This window comes from Hippoglossus hippoglossus, chromosome 15 (genome assembly GCF_009819705.1).
Source record: "Hippoglossus hippoglossus isolate fHipHip1 chromosome 15, fHipHip1.pri, whole genome shotgun sequence".
Lineage (NCBI taxonomy): Eukaryota > Metazoa > Chordata > Actinopteri > Pleuronectiformes > Pleuronectidae > Hippoglossus > Hippoglossus hippoglossus.
In genome coordinates this window covers 8202014-8223897 of record NC_047165.1, presented here as the reverse complement: position 1 = coordinate 8223897, position 21884 = coordinate 8202014, and the positions used below count along the sequence as shown (strand labels likewise).

The 21884-nt window shown below is 40.5% G+C and overlaps 1 protein-coding gene across 5 annotated transcripts; it reads left to right on the top strand.

Annotated features, from left to right (window-relative positions):
* The first annotated feature begins 256 nt into the window (after positions 1 to 256).
* LOC117775723 (carbohydrate sulfotransferase 15-like) lies at positions 257 to 18234 on the top strand. Of its 5 annotated transcripts, none has more exons than XR_004616311.1 (9): positions 257 to 477; positions 9423 to 10025; positions 11437 to 11776; positions 11949 to 12092; positions 12785 to 12941; positions 13157 to 13313; positions 14975 to 15122; positions 15304 to 15584; positions 15861 to 18234. XR_004616311.1 is itself a non-coding variant. In XM_034609098.1 (9 exons), the coding sequence occupies exons 2-9, from the start codon at positions 9453 to 9455 to the stop codon at positions 15492 to 15494; spliced, it is 1503 nt and encodes a 500-aa protein (XP_034464989.1). In that variant the 5' UTR covers positions 257 to 477; positions 9423 to 9452; the 3' UTR covers positions 15495 to 18234. The 5 variants fall into 5 exon arrangements, 4 of the variants coding, with proteins under 4 accessions (XP_034464989.1, XP_034464988.1, XP_034464987.1 ...); XM_034609098.1 differs by having other exon boundaries at positions 9423 to 9482; positions 9690 to 10025; positions 15304 to 18234; XM_034609097.1 differs by adding an exon at positions 7594 to 7662 and having other exon boundaries at positions 15304 to 18234.
* Positions 18235 to 21884: the final 3650 nt, after the last annotated feature.

Below are 21884 nucleotides of genomic sequence, written 5' to 3'. Positions count from 1 at the left end.
TCTTGCACTGAATGAAGTATGTTTCCATAAGTACGATGATTTATAATAATCTAGGTTATAGATTAGAGTTGACAGAAGTAACCTGAATCTATTTGAATGGTTTTAAAGCGACATTCATGATAAACCTGATCAATAAACCAAGAGCATTTGGTGGCTGTGATGTAAACAAGATTTATTTATACTGTTGGTGTTTCCTGCTCCACGCGCGCACCTCCCCTCCCCTCCACCCCTCCGCTCCCCTCTGTGAGTGGGGGAGGCTGCGGCTCAGTCAGATGGAGACTCCGGAAAGTCGCACATGTCGTCGCCACAGCTCCAGCCGGTGTTCGGTCAGATTGAACCGTGTTCACGCTGAGGATACTGTCACTGTCACCGGTGGGTTAACTCGTTCCACGCAGCAGACACCGGGCAGGCTGGTGTGAGCTCCTCCGGCTCCACAGCGCAGAAGACACTCGTGGACCGAGACGACGCAGATCCAGCGTGAGTAGATCTGTTTTCATTAAGGTACTCAAGTACAATACAAATACTTTTGCTGAGTATTATTCAGCTGGACGTGCGTAATTATACAGAAGTGCATTGTCCTCATATTGTGTTTTGTTATGAATTCACCTGTGTGGAGGTGAGAGGGCTGGGAGAGCACCTTCACCTCTGAACAGAATATATCCAGTGTGAGCGGAGTATATAGAGTGAACAGTTAACCTTAGCTAAACTAATACGTTAGAAAGATGAAAAAGTAAACACTATAAAAATAAGTCAAAATTATGAAGTTCTCCAAAGTACACACCAATGAAACAGACACCAGTAAAAGTAATAAACAAGTAAACAATAAAAACACAAAGGAATATAAAAATATGTATAGAATAATTAAACTTTAATTAAACGAGTGAATTAGAAAGCTAAACAATATAATACATTAGATTAAATAAATAAAAAACACTATAAACATATTTATTAAAGGTCATAATAAGCTATAAATTCCCCTGAGCACATATGTGTTTACGTCCTTGCATTGCTGAACAGTAACTTCCTCCTGGGTGAATCTTCTGAACAGCTGCAGAATATCTCAGTGTCATGTCTCTGGGGGGGGGGGGGGGTAGAAAGACTCCACCAGAGACTGAACCACAGACGTGAAGCAGCGAAGATAAACTGCTGTAAACATTTGTACACATGCTCCCATCGTCTTATCTCATAATTATTATTCTGTTTATTGTAACATTAACAAACCAGAGAGTTCCCCCAGTCAACATCTGACCATAGATGCAAGATTTTCCCGCCACGGCTTATAATTCCTTCCTTTATCCCTAAATGGCTTCTCTTCATGCACAGCCCCCCCGCCCTTGCAAACAAGCCATGAAGTGATTTGTGTGTTCTTTCTCCAGCTGCAGAGGATCAGTTTGAAGTCAGGGCTGAGATCTGTGGATGTGCGAGACGTTTGTTGTGCACCCGCTGTGTCCGTTTGACATTTCAGTTCATTTTCCTTCCCCTGCTTTTCCCATTTTGGTCCAATAACTGGGCTGCAGCTCCGCTCACAGTGCAGAGCGGAGGTCCTGACAGGTAGCCAGCTGACCTTTGGACAAACCTGCCTCTTGTGGAGCTGCTAAATTGTATTTTATTGCTAATGAGAGGCAGTTCGTAAGTAGTAGCACCCTCTCTCCACGCTGCATAACTCGGCGCACACCCAGGACAATCCCTCTGTCAGGCTGCTGCGCCCAGCCCTGCACTGGTGGGCAGCAGGGTTTTAGGTTGCCCTCACGAGTTTGTGGAAACAAATGTCTGGAGCTGCTGAGATGTGCTTCTTTTGGCGACGGCCGCTGTTCGAGAAGGGGTTATGTAATGCTAAAGGTATGAGAGGGGAGAGCGAGAGAGCTGTACCATATCAGATTGTTTAGACTGGACTCTGGGGGTCCCCCACAAATGGAAGAAAAGGATTCTGTAATACAGAGCTCTAGGAATGTGGGAGGATTGCTTGATACTTAAGTGTTTTCAAGGGTTGGTAATCTTTAAACTGGCGATGACAACAAGCCGTAGAAATGCAAGATGAGCTCTGCGTTATTTTCTAGCTTGAAATCCGTTTTAGCGAAGACGGCTCAATGTCTTCAAACTTTTATCTGCATCTATTACTCTCATGTTGTTGTGCTCGATGCTGTTGAGTAATTCTCCGGATGGATGATGCTTTTCAGCGGAATTTGTCTTGGTTTGTTTTTTCTTTTCCACCCAATGATGTTTTGTTTGAACTCTATAGTTTAAAGTAAATGTTTATCCTTCACTCTCCATGAATACTCAGGCTATTTTTACGAAGTACTGGAGAAAATAAGGTTTTTCTAAAGTTACACAAGTTTATTATTCGATCACTTTAAGTTTTCTTTTCAAAGATTTCACCTCCAAACAGTTTCTTTCTGAAGCCAAAGAAATTATCGCCTTTTCATGAATACATTCAAATCAAAATGTTGCTTGCTGAGTTCTTCCATTTCCTTCTTATCAAATCAGTTGTCTTCAGAAACATTTACGTTCACCTGATAGACACTCCTGGTTAGTACATGCACGATTTACTTTGAAATATGATTTTGCATTGAAATCTTGAGATAATGTCAAACCAGTTGTGAGTAGCATCATCATCACAACCATCTGCCGCCAGATGCCAAAGAGAAGTAGTACCATCCATTGCTGATTGCAATATGTTGGTGATGCCTTCTTCATAAGTGCATGCACATAATTCCTCTTTTAGCAATAACCAGTGCTTTGTTGTACAGTAATTAGAGGAAGTCTATGGCGCCTCTCGTTGTGTTCCAGATGAATTGGGTATCAGTGCGAATGAGCCACATTAGCCTAGTAATGGCGCTTATTAATTTTGGTTTGTGGAAGCAAAGTAACAATGATATCTCCATGTGACTGTATGATGATTTAATTTCTATATGAGTTTTAATCTCGATTTGACCACAATCATATGGGAATGTGAGTTTCATACCGAGCAGACTGGCTGCTTCCAAACAGTAAAGATGAAAAATAACACTTTAATTGGCTGCATATGTGCTGCTTTACCCTGAAGTACATCCAAGATTAATATTTTCTCTAATGTATTGAATCGTTTTAATGTGGGATCAGGCAGAGCTCCAAGTCAAACGTAGGCACAGAAGTCTCAACTGACTCATAAGGTATTTTTATCATGTTCCTGACGCATAGTAATTACAGTCCAATTAAAGGTTTAACATTCAGAATAATATTTCTTTACAAGTAAGAACTTATTACTTTTACCATTTAAACTCTTTAGATGAGCTGAGAGCGTTAACATGATTTGGCTCAAAGAAAGAGAAATCCTTCGAGTACGTCAAGCTGCTACTTGTCATGGAGAAGCCTTTTGTGTGCGCAAACCAGATCCACAGTCACAGGTCTCCACCCATGATTCGAAGCAGCGGCAGTTATCCTGCGCTGACAGGTTCTGTCAGTGAATGTTTTTTCATCAACATATTCAGTCAGAGGCATCATGGTCACGACTGAAGAAGATACACGTGTCAGGTTAAAGGAGAACATGGAATCTTGATTGAAAACCAAAACTCAGACAAGCTTTTTCTTTTGCTTTCTTCCTATTGATTTGGCTGATTAACTGGAAGAATGTGATCAGGCAGAGGAGGAACAGGCTCTACTGTGAGTCATTGTCCTTTAGTAACACAGAGGAACACACACATGTTGTTTTATAGCCGCTTTAGGCGAGAATCAAGACGACAAGGAACAGGTTTTTTTTCACACCTCGTGTTAAGAGTGATATTGACACTTCTGGTTTAATGACTTAGTAAAATGGTGAATTTACAAGATCTCAACGGATATGGATTTTGGGAGCTGATGTTGATACAGATCAACATTTCTGATAGCGATGTTTAAGCAGACATATAATATCTCTATCTAATATATATATTTTTAATAGTGTCAATGATTCCTAAGATGTCATTATCAATCCCATATGATGAAGAAATGTAATTGAGGCTTGATATTTGACAGTTTAACCATAAAATTAACTAACAATACATAAAATGAAAACACAAAGACAATCAAATATATAGAGCTTGAATTAAGAAAATGAAAATATAAATGCACATCTTTTCTGCATTGTTTATTCTGTAAAATAAAAGAAACATAAACACTGTGTATTTGTCTGTGAAAGGCTCATATCAGTCAATATTATCAGCATATTGGCTCCGTTATGTTGTCTGACTACTTGTTTGTCACCTTGTCAGATGTATTGTAGAGATGTGTTCATGTTCCTAATCTCAGCAGTTTTTTTGTGACTATAAATAAATATCGTTAACACCACCAATACAAAGCAGTGTCCAAAACTCAACCCAAGTAATAGAAAGAAATGGAATCACCCTTTAAATGACAGAGGCAGCACTGCACACCCAGGCTGACTTCAGATCCCCCTCCTGTCTTCAGACCCACTCATTAAACACAAGGACAAAGGTTTCAGATGTTTTCTGCTTCTTATTAATGTCAGATCGGATTTAAAGTGCTGCTAATGCAAACATCCCGTTGCTATAAAAAAACATATGCATGCAATAATATACACTGATATGCATTTACAAATGTACGGTTTAACCAAGGACCACATCTGCACTCCAGATGTGCAGGTGGAGTGCGGTGACCTGTCTGATCAAGACAGACACCACTGTTAAACAAGAGGTTTAATATTTCTGGTGCTTTTCTTAGCACACGTCTGTTATGTTTAGACTCTACCATGACTTCAACAGCCTGCTTATTTTACAGATTAAGGAGTCAGACTCTGGTGAAGGCGATCGTTCTGCGCTGACATTAAATGAACGCGCTGTGGGAAAGGAAAGGGAGGACTAGTCCAGCCTGATGAGACTGATGAAATCCGCTTCCTCAGATATTCTATTTGTGTTCTCAAGGAGTTCTCCCATTTCCTGTCAAGATTTCATCCCTAATCTGTCCAAGAAAAGGGCCAGAGAAAGAGGGAAAACACAACTAAGAGTATCTTTTTTTTGTTTTCTGTCCTTCAAATAACGTTTGATTCATCCACATGAAGAGAGTTTTATTATTACTGTAGTCTGGTATCCCATCAATCTTTGTTTGACTCCCCAGTCAACAGGGAGGCTGTCTTATTTCCTTTTGTGACACTGGTTTCCCTGGTGCCTCCCATTCCTCCCTGCATTCCGTCAAGTCTCGGTCACAGTGTACTGTACACGGTCAGAATGTGTTTACACAGTTATAAACATGAAGACTCGATTAAAACATGTTTCAGGAGAGGCGAGAATGTGTGTGCTTACTGAGCACTGGCTCTTAAAACAGATTTTGTGGTCATGGTGAATCCTCTCATTGTGTCACATTTGTTTCAAGCTCTATTTCATGACGTCATGATGTTGATGCTTTACAGAGCCGCATGTGCATCTGCATATGGCTTGTGGCATTTTGACTGTGAAGAGCTCTGCAGGGAGCTTGATTTTCATTTCTCTGTTTAGTTGGTTTCTTTGCAGCAGAGGCTGATTGGCTTCATCTTGTCACAAAGGGTAGACAGTGGGGGATGAATGAGAGGATGCGGGTCAGGGGGTGGCAGGGAGCCTGGCTTTGATAGCACGTAGTACATCAAGTGTGCAGTAATGTGTTTTACCTACACAATCAAGCAGATGCATAAAAGTCTTGTATTCAATCTAATTAAATAATAAATAAGACTCAGTGGAAGCAGATAAAAGGACCAAGACACTGACCTGTAGTTTGACAGAAGCAATTGTTTATATTCATCACCAGAGCAAAAGGTTGAATTCGAAATTCAACACACAGCTGTGGGATCTGTGCAGCTGTGGTCTAATTAAAATAAAAATAATGAGCTGTGTGGTTTGTCTCTATAACAGCCACAAGCTGCTGATATGATGGACCTTTAATCACAGCTCAACATATTGTTATTATAGTACTACAGCATCTGTGAGGTTCAGTGGCCTCCGGACAGGCAGTGAAGACTTAACATCTCAAACATAACAAAACTTATTTAAAGTTGCCAATTCTGCAAATTACAGTTTTGTTTGAGACATCATGATGAAAGCTGCGTAGAAGTGGTGCCCCATGTGAGGCTTTAAAAAGATGACAGTGAAAGAGGGAAGAACAACATTGCCCAACATTAATTCTTCTAGTTTACTCGTGCCAGTGGTCATTTTGGCAATTTGAATACATATTGGAATATTTCAACATCTACAGATTGGATTTTCTTGAAATTTTATGAATATATTTTAGTCTCGCAGAGGATAAAACCCTCGGATTTTTGTGATCATTGGATTTTACTTTTAGTGCCAATTGACATCAGTGTTTCAGAGTGAAACGTATCAACTGCCAGATGGATTATCATGATATTAAACAGATATTAAAAGTCCTTAATCATTTCTCATGAATTTGGTGATCTCTTGACTTTTCCAATAACACAACCAACAAGTAAAAAGTTATCAACAATGACCTCATGAAGCAGCACAAAAGTTAGTACAAATGTCCATAGTTCCCAGATGATGAATCCTAATGACTTACGCACAACCTTCTGCTCTCTGTTCAGATCAATGAAGGATTGTGTTGAAAAAACGTGGTTTGACTTGACAGCAAAAAGAGAGGAGTGGGATTTACAAGTCTATTGATTTTTTTTTAAAGAGCTTGACCTCATGGCTGATATTAGAAGAACCAGAGTTGTTGAAATAAAATGGTTTCACTCTCTGAGCCTTTATTTCATGGAAATCTGCACTTTAGTTTATGCAATATCTCACGCAAAATGAATATTAAGCTGCAGATGGAACAAGAGGGATACTCGGTGTCAAAAGTGGAGAAAAAAATCCACAGGGACAAAAGATATGCTTTTCAGACTATTTTGCAACCTGGCCTTTAATTTCTGACCTCTCTTTTTAACAAATGGTACATCTCAGACTGATAGAGAAAGGTCATGGACTCCCTGAAAATATTAGCAGTAATACCCTTGGGTGTATGGATTTCCAAAGCAACAGAAAATTGAGCCAGAAAGTTTTGTAATATCTTGATTTGGTCCAAGGTTTGGGATGGAATGTGTGACCAGCATTACTGCAGAAATCAAGAATGGTAGTGTGTAGTTTTTTGTATGACATGGACAAACCCAATTGAATCACAGATTGTACAGTCTTTTTCTTTTTCATCTTATATGTATATTATGTCACAAAAAGTCTTGAGTGTTGAATTCTCTTTGTTGCAAATTCCAGGCACAAGGTCTGTGTTTCTAAACTATTCTTTTCAGTACAGAGAGTCAGTCCAACAGCTGGTGCCTTGGAGAATATAGAGTAAACAGCATGAAGATGATAAAGATGTTTCCAGTACAGTAGCTGCATAGGAGACAAAAAAAACCTAACATATACACAGTAGTAAAGTATATTTTAGACATATATGTCTTATATTTACTGCAGTATGTGAGGTGCTCGGTGAAATGATTTCATGGCTTTCCAGACTGAGGTTTGCCAAGGCATTAAAAACATGAGTAATATCCCATTCAGGCTGTGATACCAGATCAGTCGTGATATTTTGTGCACTTAGGACAACAAATGCATCTAATGCAATGGTAATTACAGGTTTTATATTTTGACTCAGCAGGATTTTCACCTCAGTCAAACCTACCTGCTGTTCACTTCCCACCATGGATCGATTCTTCAGACTTTAGAGGTGTAGAGGCTCTTTTCTGCTCGTTCTAACACTGTTTTCTCATCTCTACTGCTTTTCTTTCTTCACTCCACGCTTTACCCTTGACTCTCACTGTCCTCTTTATATTCCGTCACATTTCCAAATCTCTCTCTTCTCCCGCACGCTTGAAATTGTGATCTAACCAGACGTTAATCTTTAATGGGAATATTAGATTAATAGTTGCAGAGAATAAAACAATTACCTGGATGGAAGAGACAAAAAAGCAGCTACGTGAATAAAATGAGGGACACAGATAGAAAGGGCTTTACACTTTATTAAAAAAAAATCATCCAAACAACATCAAAACATGGACAAATTAACAAAAGGCAGGAGTCAGGATTGGTATCAGAAGTAGCAGCATTCACTAGAATGTGATTTAGACAGTGGTGTCATTATATTTTATTAAATGAGGCCCATAACAGGGTCAGAAACACGTTCTTTGCCCATCGCAGGCTCACAGTCCAACCAAAAAGAGGGGATCCTGGTCCGTTTTAAAGGAACCATGGTTCGGTTCATTTTGTCTGACAAGGTGAACATTAAGGACGTTCATTTTGCTGGTAGTGACACCGTATTGATTTTACAATGAAACGGCAACAAAATAAATGAAGTGAATCAGTTCATTCTTTTTCTCCCTTCAAATGAAAAGACCAGTTTTTTTCAATGCATTTCGTTCAAAAAAGTTAGTGAATACAAAAGAGGATTTGACAACACGTTTAGTTCACAACAATGAATTTGTTCATTGTTGTAAATTTGTTCATTATTCAGCTACAGCCATAACTTAAAAGATCGATGAATGATTCTCGTTTTCTAACAGTAATCACGTATATTTTGTAGAACTGGTTTAGTGACTTTCAGTGTCCACAGTGATGTGAATGGGTTCATCTTTACACTCTGAAGTTGCACCTCAGTCAAGTACAGTAAGTGTGAACATATTGCACATAATGTTTTTGTCGCTGTACTATAACAGCCCCCTGTTGTGCAGTTAGAATAAAAAATCACGGCAAAACTAGAGAACGCTCCATGACGTTTGCTGGAACTGGTGCCGGATTTCATTTCCTGGTCCGGTGGGATTGTTTTTACAAACTCGGCAACCAAAGAAAATGTAAATACATCTCTGGCTTAGGCAATATGTCAAAATCATTTTACACTTTGATATCTGCAATTTACGGCACCGTACGCTCAAAATAACAACACTAGTTTCTTATTATTCATGTGGCGGGGAAAAAAAACACAGTGCTTGCACTTGCCACACTTGGTGTCCACCTGCATCAATACCTCATACTGGTTCCCAGTGTGAAAAACCCTGATCTTGAAAATTATATTTTCAGGTTGAGAAAATAAAGCTCTCAGCAGGCCCGTAGCTCACAGTGAATTATTGCGTATTTTTAGTTTTGAATTACAGAGCAACTATTATTCTGACCTTGAACGTCTCTTAGTAGAGTCTTGACGTGTGCTATATAGCCCTCATCGTAAAGCAGGGGTTCTCCCTCCAGCAGACCACACACACTCTGTGACCTCAGACATTTTAGACCTGGCTCACGCTATAGAAGGGAGTATGGTCTTAAATTCACACACTGATGCTTCAGAGGGGAGTGAAGCTTCCTTAAATACCCCAATATTAAAAATCTTCATACCACGTTTTTAGGAATTATGGGATATGACAGAAAGAAATACTGCTGCACTTTTAGTGAAACTGAAAAGAAACCGTGCAACGTGTTTTAACAACTGTTTCTGATTTACAGGAGGCGTCGCCAAAGACTGGACAGTAAGACATGAAGACCTGCAGATTAAAAACTGGGATGGACGGACACACAGCCTCCTGCAGATGAAGCTTCAACTTTCAAATTCCCTGGCTCCTGCTCTTCGATGTCATTATGTCACAATCAGACTGCAAATATGGGAGCGACCCCCACACGGAGCAGAGTTGGATGCTCCACAGCTCGCCCATGCATCAGAAATATGGGAAAACGCCCGTCAGGACTTTTTTGGACTTCAGGGACACAAACGAGCCTGAAAATCCGGACGTGAAGTGGCCTCCCCTGTTGTCGCTGAACAACATACGGAGTGTCTCCAAAGTCCGACTGCTCAGTTTCCTCCTGGGCCTGACACTGACCTTTCTCGTCATGGCCTCCTATATCCTGCCCTGGGAAAAGACGGGACTTCTGTTCACCCCCACACCCTTTCAGCTCAGACCTGTGTTCGTCCCGACCAGCACATCAGCGGAAGATTCCTCTGAAAATACTTTAATAGACATGAAACTGCTGGTGAAGATCATCAGCTTCAAACTGGAATACTCACCCAGGAAGGTGCCTGATGAAAAGGACGTCATCGAAACCGAGGCCCTTGTAAGTGTGTGGAAAAATGCTCTGACACATTTAGACCAACCATGACAAAGGCTTTTATATTATAGTGCCAGACTGCAATGATGCTATGTTTTCTCCAATGGAAAAAGTTAATAAGTGACCACTGTGATTGCTTTATTTTTGGTGGACAAATGTGAGTTGTAGGAGACAAACAACAAACACTTTACAATAAGCCCTGCAGCAAATGACTGTTTGTTGAAACTCATAATCACCAGTGTTTGTTGAGTCTGTCCGAAGGGCTGTTTCCAGTCCGTGTTTTTAGAACCAGAGTCTTTAGGTTAATATCAGGTTACGTATCCGACTGACTGCTGATGCTACGTGCTAATGAAGTGCAATTTTCCTGCATGTTCTCATCACACTGATCCACGTCACCCTAAATCATTTTGCAGTGTTTGTTGAGAGGACTTCAGCGATTGTGCCTGCATCACAATTGTAGAGGTAGAAACACAAGTGAGTCAGTAGGTTGACGTCCAATTAGTGGTGTGTGTGTGTGTGTGTGTGTATTACACATACTGACAAATCTGACTGAGTTTTCAAAGCAACAAGATGCATATAACAGTTGTAGAAAGAGTAAAGCTTATACAAAGGTTAAAGGTTAATTCAATACATAGGTGCTGCATCATTTACACAGCTGCAAGTTGTGGATAATGGATTTTCTTTGACCTTTTTTATATCACAAGAACCTGTGAACACGTAGACTCAGTAGAGATTATACCTCCACCAAGGCCCAACAGGACCAAATTCAATCAAGCTGCACCAAATTTCAGTTCCCTCACTGTGTCAGATTTTATTCCATCATGATCCATGAATGATTTTCTTGGAAATCAGTGGGAATGTTAAAAAACACCCTCGCAATGTTAAAGAAAGTGAACAAAGAGTACTGGACCCACCCCACCTGTCCACAAAAGTTTGTGGAAATCCGTTCGATAGTTTTTGCTTAATCTAGCTGACAAACAAACCAACAAACAAACAAATACCTTACACACCCAACCTGGTATCCGATAGTTCAGGCCGGGTTTGGACACAAATTTTGAAATGATGTTCGACTTGGGTTTGGTCACGGTGGCTGGGCTATATAATTGATTTGCTACACTGCACATGGCTGTAACTGGGGAAAGCACCGGGCTCGGGTTGGGTTTGGAAACAAAACACAGAAATGCCTCTACATGAAATCCATGCTCCCTTAAGTTTGTTTGGGAGGGTTGGACGTGTTGGGACGGAAAATTGCAGCTGGAGATGTATTTTAGTTTTAGTTAGGAGCAAGTCTCACGTGATTGACAAATGAAAACATATGTCTGTCTGCAAATCATAATTTATCAAAGCCCTGATGCACTGTTCCAGGTATGTTGTCTTTGCTCTGTGATGTTAATTTTGTTGGTTTTTGTCTCTGCAGTTGTTCTCGGTAATTCCTCGCCATTTCCTGCCGAGCATCAAGAGCCCGTGCTGGTACGAGGAGTTCCCAGGCGACCTCGGTGCTGATCCCTACCGGAGGAACCTCTTCACGCTGCGCTCAAAGGGCTTCAAGACTGTGTGTGAGCAACTGAAGATCAACTTCCACCGACACTTGTACCACAGGGACGGCGAAGTGTTTCGTCTGCGCTGCCTGCCGTACTTCTACATCATCGGCCAACCCAAGTGTGGCACGACCGACTTGTTTCAGAGACTGCGGCTGCATCCGGAGGTCAGGTTCAACACCATTAAGGAGCCACACTGGTGGACCAGGAAACGCTTTGGTAAGTCATTGGGACGTGCCTGAGACTTTATTATGAGGCCAGCTGATGATTAAAACATAATTTTGTCATTTAGAAACAGAGAAAAGACAAACAAATGACAGAAAAGACACGGATTTAAAGTCAAATTCTTTGATTTCAAAGTGTATGAATGTTGTTGTACCTCTGTGTGCAGGTTATATCCATTCCAAAGATGGCGTCTTGGAAAGTTTTCCTGTGCAGGACTACCTGGATCTGTTTGACTTGGCAGCTGTTAACATCCAAGCAGGAATCAATGGAAATCCATCTGGAGACCGCAGCGCGCTCCGGCTAATAACAGGTGAACACATGTCAAAGTGTTTGTGTGTGTGTCTGTGTGTGTGTGTGTGTGTGTGTGTGTGTGTGTGTGTGTGTGTGTGTGTGTGTGTGTGAGAGAGAGAGAGTTGTTATTTTTAACATCCATTGTGCTTTAGATGGAAGATTCTCTTACCTTTGTAGTTTTCACTTACTCTTTTCTTTCCGAGTACTTTTGAACAGCCAGGAAAATTGGATTGAGACGATGATTCAAAACACAGGTCTCCTTTGTCTCCTGTTCCCTTAATGTCGCTCATTTTGTGTCTGACCTCAGAAGCACTGTGTGTCCTGTGTTGAGGAGCCAGAGGAAAATACCATTCACATTATTCTAGATATTCTGTGGTACAATTGTAAAAGTACACACAGAGACCCATGCACCTTGGAAATTAAGAAATGACATTGAAGGCGTGTTGTGTTGATCTTTTGAAGAGCGATCTTTGATATTAGCTTGGTTTTCTGAAGTGATTTTGTGTCTTTGATCTTTGTTTTGCCAACAGAAAGATATTGCGTAATTGGATTTTGTTGCTGAAGTAGAAGCTGCTGTTGCAAAGCTGCTCGAGCATGAGGCCTCCACAGCAACTCCTGAAATTCTGCTTGACTTTGCCACGTTATGTCTGAATGTCTGCTCCGCCTTGCTGCATTTTAAATGAAGTGACAGGACTGTCAATGTCTTGACAGGTGAAGCCAGTGCATCCACTATGTGGGACAACCAAGCCTGGAGCAACCTCCACGGAGGCGGGGAGGATGCCAAGTCACCGTTCCTGGCCCAGGACTTCATCCACGCCATCCAGCCCGGTGCAAAAATCATCGTCATGCTCAGAGATCCGGTGGAGAGGTAGTGCAGAGAAATCCATCTCCACATCTGCCTTTATAGATACAGATGTGATGTGTCTGTGATGAAACTATTTTCGTTGCTTCCTCAAGTGGTTTTCCAGTAATCTATCATTTTCAGAACGTATTTGTTTTAAATCAGAGGTCATATTGTACATCCAGCAAAATGTCACTTTGCAGTTCCAACTGGCCTCCACCTCTGTTTCACTGTGTTCCCAGGCTTTATTCGGACTACCTGTACTTTACGGTGGGGAACAAGTCGGCAGAAGACTTCCATCTGAAGGTCGTGGAGTCCGTGCAGTTATTTCACTCTTGCCTGTCTGAGAGAACAATACGTTACTGCGCCTACGACACCAGCCTCTCTAATGCCATGCCGGTAAGCTGACATGATGCTCTCTCTGTTAACTGTCTGAATACCAGTTTATCTACTAAAACGTCTGTCTGTCCGTCTGTATGTTGAAGGCATATCTTGGGAACCATTAATCTAATCAGCTTCACACTTGGCAAGTGTATTATAGATTTCCTGAGGAAGTGCAGAGCGGAGTTTGTTGCGATTTGGACTCGCGATAATTAAGATATTAAGAAAAATTGAAAACACAGGTGATTATTTTTATTTCACCATATCGGACTGACACAGACATTCACGGCTGATCTCCATCATGGCAACAACATTCATAGTAATAAAGCTAATTCGGTTTCATTTTATGAAAAACAGTGACCTCATGCAGATAAACCAGGCAGGATGAATGTTTTCTGACATCACTCTGAAACATAAACTGTTTATAAAAAGCTCTGCAAATAAACAATACAAAATTGACAGTATATTGTAGAACTGTTTGAGGAGGACTCACTAATGACAAGGAATCATTTGAAGTAGCTCATGGAGCATCAACACAGGCCAAGATAAACATCCTACTGAATGGACACTGCACCACTTTGATAATAATAATTACATTTAAATGTATAAATATATAAAATTATACCAAACAAAAAACACCTTATTTCCAATTCAATCATTTCTACCTGTTCTGCAAGTGTTTATAAAGTGATGCAACTGCATTAATGTGCTTCCCACTCTGCGGAGAAAAATGTCACCAGCTCTCTTCCCAGAGTCACTTCAGACCCTTCAGTTTATTTCCTATCAGGCAGCGAGTGCTCCCTCAGCAACTCACTGAGTTATGAGCTCTGTCTGATGGTCACCTCTAATCACCACATGTAGGTGACAGCACAGTTATCCTGAGAGATTTACTACAGTGAAAGCTGCAATCGCCTCAGCCTGAAACCACTGGAATAAAAAAGAAAACATAATCAATCTCAAATCTAACGAAGAAACATTCAGGAAAAACTGGCTGAGATTCTTTGTTTATGAGTCTTTTCAGTTATGCACGAGATGAAGAGGGAGGGTTTGTGTATTTGTTAAAGCTGGTGTCATTCTGCTGGTGAATCACAGGCGTAGTTTCAACAGGAGGTGCTATGGTGCCTCCTCGTGGATTTATAGTGTATGTGCATCTGTGTCTTGCTCTTAATTTTAAGTATTAAACAAGTTAATCAAAGACTCACACTTTGTGTCTGTTTGACATAAGCTGCTAAATAAAAAAAACAATATATTTCTATGTCGATAATTTCAGTTTTTACTCATCTGAGTCTAAGTACAATAAAATCATCCGTGCACATTAAAGCAATTTGCCAAAGGTTTCAGCTTATTTGTGAATCTGTATTAAACCTGTAGCATCTGTGCAATAAAGACAAGATATTCCTTTATTGATCGCCATGGGGGAAATTTGGGTATCACAGCCGCCCAAGTACATAATAAATACAGGTAAAAAAGAAAAAAAATGGAATAAAATAAAATGTTATTAAATAGAACCATTGAAGATCAATATGACACAACACACAAAGACACAAAAAATACAGTTGTGCAGCACATCTGCTTGTATAGAATATTTTTTCCACCACCTGTACATCTGCTCTTGACTTTGACAAACTAATTTCAAGACCTAATGGAAAGATGTTTTCTTCTCTTTATCCTTCCCCCAGGTGAGGCTGAATTTGGGGATGTACGTCGTCTTCTTACTGGACTGGCTGACAGTTTTCCATCGGGAGCAGATGCTGGTTCTTCGACTGGAAGACTACGCAGCCAATATCAAAGTGACATTCAGGAAAGTTTTTGACTTTCTGAGTGTAGGTGCGTAACTTAAAAGCTCAGAAAACATCTGACTTGCTCTTTGTACGTTGATTTAATTGTACATGTTAGGAAAAAAGAACATGTACTGTATCATCCTGGCTGCTTGATTGGTTGTTTCTGCCTCAACCTTTCACCTCTGTAACCTTTTCAATGTGTCAGACATCTACTTGTGTCCCCGCAGATCCTCTGTCTGAGCAGGTGGAGGCAGCAGTGACCAAACGGCCCATGTCCAACACTCGGCGGGCGGCGGACAGGAACCTGGGTCCGATGCTTCCTGCCACCAGGGACCTCCTCAGGGAATTTCACCAGCCCTTCAACCATAAACTCGCCAGTGTGCTGGACAACAAGGCCTTTCTCTGGAGTAACACCTGAAGGGGTGGACGTGGAATAACTCCTGATGGACGTGTATGAGAATCAGGATCCTTTTTAATGACCACAGGACAGAGGTGTGCTTGCACAGCCTGGTGTGTGAGCACGAGTCAGTGAGAGCAAATACAGGCAGCATCACTTTGAACACAAGAAACGATGATGAGCACAGCAGACAATATTTACCAGATTAACACAAAGGAATTCACAGACGCCTGCTGTTGAGTCAAAAAGAGTCAATGCTAATCTCTCTGTGATTTAACACCGCGCCTGCAGATGGACTCACAACACATCACGAACATGAGATGCACACAGGTCACACATTGTCAACACTTTGAGTAGAAATGGTGGTGGCACTTGAAGCACTTCAGGTCATCTTACCTCGTGCTGTCGTTGGAGCTTACACACGTGTGTCATGTAAAGATTGTAAAGAAAACCGTCGACCACTGAGACGACCACTTACTCTTTAAGATATAAGGAATAAGAAAGAAAAGAATTACATGAGTTGGAGAACAGTTTTAAATAGGGATGTTTTGGTGGGGAGGGATCCTTTAGCGCCTCCTAGAGGGCTGCAGCTGGAAGAGGTGGTGAGAGGGGTCAGAATATGTTTCTTTGTGATTGTGCATTTGTGGTATAGTGATTCGACTGGTGAGAGGAGAGTGTCAGTAATCTTGGATGATTTATTGACTATGTTCTGCTGCTATTTGTGGTTTTATTGGACATCCTGGTGAGTATTGATGTTCCATTCAAGCGTATTGCTAGTATTGGTGCTGAGGAATGGGCAAGTCGGTGATTATGGGTTCTCCAGTGATGTGTATTGGGGGTTTTGGGCATGCTGGCCTCTGAAATCTATAATGACGTCTTTCATTTTAGTTGTGTTGAGGTGGAGATTGTCGTCAAAGCCCCAAACCACTTGCTAAGGCTACCTCCTGAGGGTATTGGCCTTCGTTGCTATTTGCATACGGAACGTCGAGTGGTTTGTGTAGAGGCACAAGAGTCAGGGTGGGAGGACACAAGTGTGGATGACACCTGTGTTGTGTGTCAGAGACTCTATTAGCATGTGTAGGGATCAACGTTCACGTCCATCTGTTTATTGAAGGGATTAACACATGGGCGTAGGCGTCAGGTGTCGTAGTGCGTGATCAACCAGTGCAAGAAGCTGAAGCAGCAGTGGAGGAAGCACACTGTGTAGGGAAGTGTGTGGGTCTTTGTCTGTGATATTTATTTGCTTTTGAAAGAGTGATGATAATAATATAATTAAGTGGATTTGTGTTTTGATTTGATGCTTTTAATAGTGTTGAAAAGCCAAAGACAACAAACAAATTCAGTCTAAAATGATGCACAAAACATCTATGACATTTTCAGAGCAGCCTCAGATAAATAAACCTTTTATTTTACCCAGTGTGAACAAGCTTTAACTGAATTATATAGAACGTGATTCAGGAAGGGACAGTGTGGAATAATGATTATGGATGATAAAGGAGTTAATATAGACCAAACATGGCAAAGGAGAGTAAAATTAATAATCATGTTCATGTTTAGGGATCAGTCACTAGAGGGCACTAAAACACAGATCATAACTCCAGTAGCTCAACATCCAGATGATCAGTTTATTCCACTAATATGTTAATGTGATATTTCTGTGTTAATATTATAAGACATGTTTTCCTGTCTTTGTTATGGGGATTTCTTGTACAGTACGATTTTATTAAGGGCTGATGCAGACACATCTTCATCTTCCTGGTTGTTTGAGCATCGTAACGATTGATCCTCAAAGGTCTTTTATGGTAAATGAAACAAACCAAATACGACCGAAAACCAAAGAGAATGAAATCCAGGTGAGAGATGGTGTGTGACAGTCAGACCAGATGAACTCTGATGATCTGACTCTGCCCTCCGGGTGTCAGACTTAACCCCACAATCACTTTACTGCAGCTTAACTCATTTACATGCAACTGCTTTTAATTTATTCTTTATTCTTTTTATTTTTTTTATCCAAGTGCTGTCACTGCTTATGTTGTCATGAAATGCTGTTGCTTGAGAATGATTAAATATAAGACTTATTTTACTTTAGCAGAAGCAGTATACTGTGATAAATACAGACTAAATAAAATTATCACTTTATTCATAATATACTGAACTGCCTTCACATATCTTGTCCTTTCAGTTTCCTGTAAATTACTTGTACATTTCATTCTGTTGCACCACATGTATGAAAACCTGTCGGAGCGTTTCTTATTCAAACTGCTGCTTCACACGAACAATTCACTTGAGTAAACACGTTTCTACACTTGTGTCGTTACTCGCTGTCTTCTGAGAAAATTACAAATCTTATCTGAGCCTCACTTCATGGATGTAATGTCATTCCGATTACAAGCATTTTCCCCGTGTCTCTGTCAACACGCACTTACTGAGGAAGGGGAGGAAAAAAATCAAAGATAAGAGATTGAGCCGGGCCTGTCGAAGAGAACCACCTTGTTAAGCCCGGTGATTATGTGCATTTACAATGTGATTGGTCTCGTGGATGACAATAGAGTCTCTGGAGCCGTGGGGCTGCAGCTCTGGTGCTTTGGTCAGACCCGGGTCATCAGGCACGGCTGATTGGCCTCTTCATGTGATATTGATGGGGATTCTCTCCACGACTTTCAAAGGCGGAAGAAACCGATAAGGTGGTCTTTTGACCGTCCCTCCTTTTGTCAAGGACGTGAGATGTTTGATTGTGTGCATGTAAGACGTCAAGAATTCTGCACACGGGCAAGTGTGAGTGTGCATGTGTGTGTATATGTGTGTGTGTGGATGTGTAGGGATGTGTTATTTTAAGGAGCCAGGATGATTAGAGAATCAAATGAGCACTCGTGACTTTTGCTTGCATCATCCTGTTTCACACCTAGTTTCACACTTTCAACATTCACACCTGGGAGCAGATGAGAAAAAACATCATCATCATCGTCATCATCTTCTATTGTCCAGTGATGAGCTTCACCACATCGGTCTGATGCCCAAAGGACTGTTGACAACTCAAATCCTGTATCACCTGTAACAGGGTAGCTTTTAAAAATGATATAAAAACATTCTCAGTGATTCATTTAGTTTTTTTTAAATTTCAGATTCCCAGAAACTGATACAGCTTCACTCTCGGCTCCAAAGTGGCAAAGGAGCCATTCAGCAATGAACCTCCTTTTCATACTGAGGACACTTGACATTACAGAAAATCATGGGTATAAATAATTAATCTGATGTCTTCAGTTTCAGGGTTCTGGTATTGTTCATGCTGACTCTCTGTCACACTGGCGGGGCTGATTGAATCTCTTTGAAACATGGAGCCACCCTCATTCAGTTACTCTAAAAGGTACTAGCTAATACTACTAATAATTTCATCTCTACATAATGTCCTTATTAATACTTTCTACAGTCTTTTATAATCATTTGATTTAGATACATCAGGTATATCATTACATTACAACTATTTACTAGGTTTATATTTACTTTTTAAATTGATATTTCATTTTGTGGCAGGTCCACTTAAAAAAACAAAAACAACATGTAATCTGTGATCTACCTGTTCAGCCTTTGTTCATGATTGATTAGTTATGCCTGCAAAGTCCGGAAGGGGGAGCTCTCGGCCACATTGCTTCATACTCGGTGAAGCGACCAGAGAAGAAGAATCAGTTCTGAGGGTCCTTTATTTTCAGGTATGAACATATTAGCACTTGAACTTTTTGAACAAGGTGAAATGTCCTGATTGACAGCTGAGGCTCACGATTGGTCGAGCATGTGTATCTCTACTGCGCAGGATGTGCAAGATGGCCGCCTTCACACCTGGGATAGTTTGGCTTCATTTCTAGATAGTGGGAGGAAGTGGAGATTTGTCGTCCATCTTAATATACAGTCTATGATATATATATAGTTTACACAGGTTTGTACAGGTAGAAACAAATTAACTTAACTTTAAAACTGCGTGTTGATGACAAAGATATTAAACATAGGATGTGAGTAAAAAAAAACGTTATCACTATATATATATATATATATATATATATATATATACAAATTGCAAACATCTGGCTCTGTGAGTCAGACAGTGCTCAGACCAATTAATCCAATTAATCCAATTATATGACGCTTCACAGATTCAGACGTGATTCTGATTCATTCTCGTAATTGTAACAGTGCACACTTTTTGAGATTCATATGGTAATTTGTTGAATAGGCCCATGATTATGACTCTCGACTACAATACGTCCTCTGTCATCACATTGACTCTTAAAGAAGGTTCTGAGATATTTATGATTTAATTGAAATACGTAGGGTAAAAAAAAGACTTCTATTAAAAGAACAATTTAACAAACTCTGTTCATGTTCAGCAGATGTGATGAGGAATATCCTGGTTTACTTCTGTCTTATTATTAATCACCATGTGACGAATGCTAAGAATGTACAGGAAGTGTTTGTATCAGCTGTTGGAGCTGAATGACGTAGGAAATATAATAAGATGCAACTAAAAACAACAGGTTTATTAATTTATTAAAAAAATTGCCAACAAAACACTTGACACTTTCAGGACCATGGTAGCATAACAGGAGTCAGGGGACTTTGGGGGCCCCGGGCAAAAGGGACCTCGGGGGGGTCTCACATCAAACCAAACTGAACCCATTCCAATCTTAAAATAAGTCTTTTAGTATCAGAAATTAGTTGTGAGTAGTAAACTTAAAGAGCTTACCCCCACCACCATCACAGACCTGTCACACACACATGTATTCACTCTAATTAACCAAACCTCTAAATATAGAAGCTGTTGGCTGAAACCCAGCAGCATGGGGTCTTGTCAGGGGGTTTCTGACCCTGGTGTCGCTGCCGTCTCCTCTATGTCACCCGATCATAGTATTTAAGGATGTTCTCACAAATTTGACGTTGCTGTGAACTAACGTACTCAGCCGTTCTCGGGGGGGGGGGGGGGGGGGGGTTTCCTGCTTTGCCGACCCGGTTGCAAAGCGTCTCTAAAACAAACCCTGACAGAAAAAAGACCACCTTAAAATAGTATTATCTATTAAAAATGAAGCATCAAGACAAGATCTGATAATGTTCCTTCTTTATAAAGTGGTCCACAGATGCTGCTGTAACGACCGACTCCAGAGGCTCAGTTCAGTCAATACAGTTTATGTTTAATTCAGCAGATTCAAGTGAATGATTCACAGCTTTTCATGGTTTGAACTCATAAAACTTTATCTGAGGTTATAGATAACAAATATAAAAATGATGGAATAATGCAGCCATAAACAAAAACTTGGGGAAAAAAGCTGAAATAAGTGTGTGGAAAACAACGATTTTAATATTCATAAAGCCTTTTAACTTTTTACAAACCCCTGTTTGTTAAGGGGTGAAATATTGCCCCCAATTTGGTTCGAATTCTGTGAAATAGGTTTTACATGGAAAAAACAAAACTCGATTTATGTTTTCGGGCTGTTTTCATTTTTGATTCACAGCGTGTACAGATCACAAACATCTTACCCTTCTTATTGGCATATGTCCCGGCTCTGTGTGCGGATCTGTTTCCTCATGACCACCCTTCAGCAGCAAAGGCGGCATGTCTCGTTTTACGCTTGCGGAGACAAACGGAGTAAAAGGAATGATAGAGATAAATCTCTGTGTACTACTGGGCCTGAGCAAAGGCAATCAGTCATGGCTGAACTGTGCGATGACTTCAATTTCTGCGAGAGGAAAGTCATCCTGCGAGCTCATTTGACTGCACAATGGACAGGCCCACTGCTGGGACCCTGTTTATGCTTCATTCTGCTAGAATGGGAAATGCAACCTTAGAATAGTTTTTTTTATTCCATGCCAGTGTTACAATAAATGACACATTGGTAATGCTGTGCATGACTTGTGTAAAAAGCCCTAGATATCTTTTTACATTTAATACTGGAAAAGGCTGCTGGGAAATTGCAGCAGGTTTTGATTCTGCAAATCCCAAACTGCAAACAAGATGGACAAATCAGTGGACTATAGTAATTTCTCAGTGAGTCAGGAAAATGACTGTTATTTGGTGAGTTGTAACTGTGTGAGAATCAGGTTATATATAGACGATATGAAGATAAAGGCCCAGATTATAGACTGTATAAAAAGATGGACGACATGACTGCTCCTCAAAAGAGAAGCGAAAAGCGCCCCATTTGCCCCCTAGTGGTTGGCAGCAGTAAAGATCATAAACCCTGCCTCCTCCATGTTAGTGGATCAGACATGGACCAAACTAAAAAGTCAAAGAACACATCAAATACATTTTTCTCAAATACGGTTTCTGTCATTTTGAAGTAACTCTTATCACATTGATGTTTGTTGTGTCACTTTTCCATTTGCTAATGACACCATTATTATAACTGAATTTGTAAGAAGAACAAT